The sequence below is a fragment of the Prunus dulcis genome, chromosome 5 (assembly GCF_902201215.1).
Source record: "Prunus dulcis chromosome 5, ALMONDv2, whole genome shotgun sequence".
NCBI lineage: Eukaryota > Viridiplantae > Streptophyta > Magnoliopsida > Rosales > Rosaceae > Prunus > Prunus dulcis.
The window spans coordinates 9,844,053-9,848,185 of record NC_047654.1 but is presented as its reverse complement, the minus strand read 5'-3'; the positions used below and the strand labels follow the sequence as shown (position 1 = coordinate 9,848,185).

Sequence of the window (4,133 nt, the reverse complement as noted above, 5' to 3'; positions counted from 1 at the left end):
TGGTTTGATGGGTGTGTGGTTTGATTTGGTGTTGAATGTTAGAGAAAGAAAAAATATGGTGAAAATTCTTTTTAAATAAAATAATTAGAAAAACAAACAAGCAAGCAAAAGTTTGCTGATAGGTACCGTAAGAATACAAAAGGGAACTATAAGGGGATATTTTATATCATTCAAAATTTTATCTACTGCCAAGCTACAAAATGTGTTATCCATTGATTCCACTTGCCATATGGAGCTATGCGCCTTAGACAAAGAAAGGGATTGTCAAATCACTAATGTTTCGGATGTTCTTGTGCTCACTGCTTTCAGCGATTTCCTTCAAACTAGTCCACTTCTTTCTCCTCCGTTTGTTTGACATGCTGCCAGTGTTTTCTGCATCTGTCGGGGTAGGACTGTTTTCAGGTTCAGCTGGTTTCTTGGACACCGATTTGTTTCGCTTTCTCCTCTTCCCTCCAAGTAACAAAGTAGGTCCAGTCCTCACCTTTGGAGTTTCAGGACTGTCCACCATTGGAATCTCCCCGGCCATTGCTGAAGAAGCCATCTCATTCACTATAGTAACCTCATCTTCATCTGCCCAAGTTTCCACAATACAATTCTCTTTTGCTATTTCTAATGAAGCTGTCTCATTCTCTTGAATTTCTCTTGCTATTTCTGATGAAGCTGTCTCATTCACTTGAATCTCTCTTGCTATTTCTGATGAAGCTGTCTCATTCTCTATTTCTGAAGCTGTCTCATTCCTTTGAATCTCTCTTGCTATTTCTGATGAAGCTATCTCATTTGCTTGAATCTCTCTTGCTATTTCTGATGAAGCTATCTCATTCGCTTGAATTATTTCTGATGCAGCTATCTCATTTGCTTTCCTAACCTCATCTTCAGCTACAATGCTCTTCTTTGAACTGACAGACTTCTGGGAAATGGATTTAGCATGTTTCAGTTTCGAAGTCGTTTTGGTCTTGGTGGGGCATATCACTTTCATATGTCCATGTGGAGTCCCTCTCTTCAAATTCCGATGTGAACAAAAGTGGCATGTATACACTACATTGTTTTGAGAGAAACTAGTTGGTTTCTTACTTTTTCGTCGTTTCTTTGATCTATTTTTCTCAATTCGAACAGTGCAGTTCAAGCCAGGCTGAAGAATTGTTTCACATCTGCAAAACAGTAAAATGCTGATCAGAGTTTTGTACCTTCTAGAGACTTTGAAATATCATTCATTTCAAGAAGGCACCGGAAAAAAATTAAAGCCTACAAGGCTACACTACATCGCACGCATCTAAAAGACAAATCGATTCAAGAACTTTGGATGTGCATAGTGGCTGACTCATTTCGCTTTCGGAGTTGATTCAATGGGAACTTTAAAATATGAAACTAGAATGACTTGAACTCCAAGCTTATCTCAAAAGCACTTTAATTTCAACGAAAATATGACCCAAAGAAACCCACATTGGTGAAATAAAAGCCACAAAACCTAGGTTTATTAATACTTTTATCTGTGTTGTGTGCTCTAAGAAAACAGAAAGGAGATGCCAGCATCAGAAAAGCACAAAACCAGGCATGCCATTGTAAGATTCATGTTTCATGCTAATATATGGTGCAAAATGACTGAGCAAAAAAAAAAAAAAAAAACCCCAATGACTGCTGGTGAGAACTTTGTTAGCAATCGACTTTATTGAAACGGATGCAATTCGGAGTGATTGTTTATCTTTCATGGTTTAACCAATAATAACCTTTCTGAAAAGTAAAAAAAAAATAAAACTCATAGTAAGAAACTTACATGTAGCTGGCTAGGCTTTCAGGTCAATAGAGTCAGAAGCCTATTCTCTCTCCATCTTTCAACCCTAAACTATGTTGGATGTTTCTTAGTTTATATATCTGACTTTGGACAATGAATCCTATATGTATGTTGTTCAAGTAGAACTTTGAAATAATTAGGAATTTCAGTAATAATTCAATACGTTTACAAAGTTACTTTGCAACCTACAATGCTGGCCCATTAGCATGCAGAACAATTTCAAACCTATTCATAACAATAAGTTTCCATCTTATCTTTCTAATGTACAGTGTACTAAGCTTAATCAAGGTAGATTGTAAATTACATAAGCATCACAAGACAATGTGGGTATGGTTAAGCTAAATATGATGTTGGACTCTGATAATAATCAAGGGTGGACAAGCTTCGTGAGAAAATTATGCAATGCCACCAAACTTAAGACTCTTTATAAAGATATACAATTTTATATTGCCTGTTACAACTGAATTGGTTTGGTTCCAAATTTTGGTACAGCAGATCTAATGCAATTGGTTTTAAAATTTCTAATACAATCTAATCCAAACCACTTGCATTGGACTAAAACGGTTAGCCAGTTTCTTTTGCTTTTGCATAGCTCTAACCAACCCACAACCCAAGATGCTCACTTCGCATTTGGGACAGATTAACTACAACCAACAATGCAGCCCTCTTACAGCAAACAACTATTAACACAAGCGACCCAACCATTCCAACAGCTTTCGATCACAAAATATTCAACGATTAGTGGAAAACAACAAGTTTTCTTAGTTACTTCCCAACAACAATTTAAACACTCAAACACTTACGCATAACAAAGTCAAATTGCCCACCACAAAATTATCAATTAAAGAACATATCATCCATGACCCGCCCTAATATAACCCATTAACCCTTTTGGTCTGCAACCTACTACAATTGCATCAAGCCATAAACTTTAACTCCAACACTGAGCTCAAAAAGCCATATACTTTGCAACTAACTGCACTTATAATATGCATACACTAACAAGAACAAATTTTATAAAACCAGTTCAGCTAATTCGTTTTCTTGGGTAATTATATTTTCCATAATTGATTCAAGGAAGCAAAACAAATTCACATACCTCTGGCAAGTAAACAGAGATGGGTCAGGAGGTACGCCCAGAGCCTCCTGAGCAGAGGCCAACGTGTGCGCGAAGAAGGCACCCAGAGAAGGAACAGAAGCTTCCCCACCCGCCCATACAGCGAGTCTCTGCAAGTGCTCGAGCTTCAGTGCAGACTTGGCGTTGACGGCGGGTCCCTTGGTTTGCTTCTTGCCTGTCAATTCTTCTCTCAATGATATGGTGTTGTTAGACCCGTATGCTGTATTTCCCGTTCTCTTGGCTCCTCCTCTCCTGCCCATGTTTTGCTTTGTTTTGGGGTTTTTTTTTCTCTTTCGGGAATTTTATCGAACACTTGGTCAGCGACGCTGCTGAGGCATGTGGGAGCGCCACAGGGGTTTTTATGGGCCCTCAGGAAAAATGACCAGCTTTTGTTATACGGGCCTTTACTCTTAGAGCATGTCCACCCCAAAAGGCAAGGGCAGCCGTGCCTTTTTTTGTTCCATCTTAAAAAAGGCTAGGGCTAGGGCAAGGGCAAGTACTATTCATATATTTTTTAAAAAAAAACCTTAAACCATTAATTCTGATAAGCTTTTCAGATTTTTTTTTTCCAGAATAATATTGGTAAGTATTTATAGAAAAAATTTCCATAATTTTTTGATTTTTTTTCAATTTTTTTAAGATAAAAATTGGACAACTGTTGGATTAGGCAAGATTTTTTTATCGGAAGCTCCAGGAGAAGCCACATGGCTTATAACCGCTGGGCTATGTGGGCTGGTAGGTTAGCGTTGACGTCAGCGGCTAATTTTCAAATTTTTTTAACTGTTGGCACATGTATTCCACACGCCAACAATAAAAAAAAAAGTTTGAAAATTAGGCGCTGACGTCAGCAGCCCGAGGGCAACAGTTCAGGCAAGATTTGCCCATAGGCTCGCCCGGGCTGGTGGGACCCAGGGCTTGCCTGGGCTGAATTGTTTGCGCTGAGGTCCAAACTTCATATGGGGGGGCCTGTTGCCCTGGCAGGCCTGCAACGGTGGACTTGCTCTTAGACTATTACAATATGGGTCAGTTGATAGACTTGATTATCTTTTGAATCTAAATTTTGATATTAAACTCCAAACAAAAGTGCTTAACGATTTTTTTAAAAATGACTTTTCCTCACACATACTATATGGATCTTAGGACTCGAACTCAAGGCCTTTCTTGGATAAGTAATTCCTCCAAACCACTATATTAGTGAGTCTTTTACAAAAAGTGCTTAACTCTTAA

At 38.4% G+C, this 4,133-nt stretch overlaps 1 protein-coding gene across 1 annotated transcript; it reads right to left on the bottom strand.

Annotated features, from left to right (window-relative positions):
- Nucleotides 1–56: 56 nt before the first annotated feature.
- LOC117627833 lies at nucleotides 57–3,271 on the bottom strand. Its single transcript, XM_034360092.1, has 2 exons — nucleotides 2,889–3,271; nucleotides 57–1,148 (listed from the first exon to the last, which is right to left on the bottom strand). Exons 1-2 carry the CDS (start codon nucleotides 3,164–3,166, stop codon nucleotides 245–247), a joined length of 1,182 nt encoding a protein of 393 aa, XP_034215983.1. The 5' UTR covers nucleotides 3,167–3,271; the 3' UTR covers nucleotides 57–244.
- Between the last annotated feature and the right edge of the window lie 862 nt (nucleotides 3,272–4,133).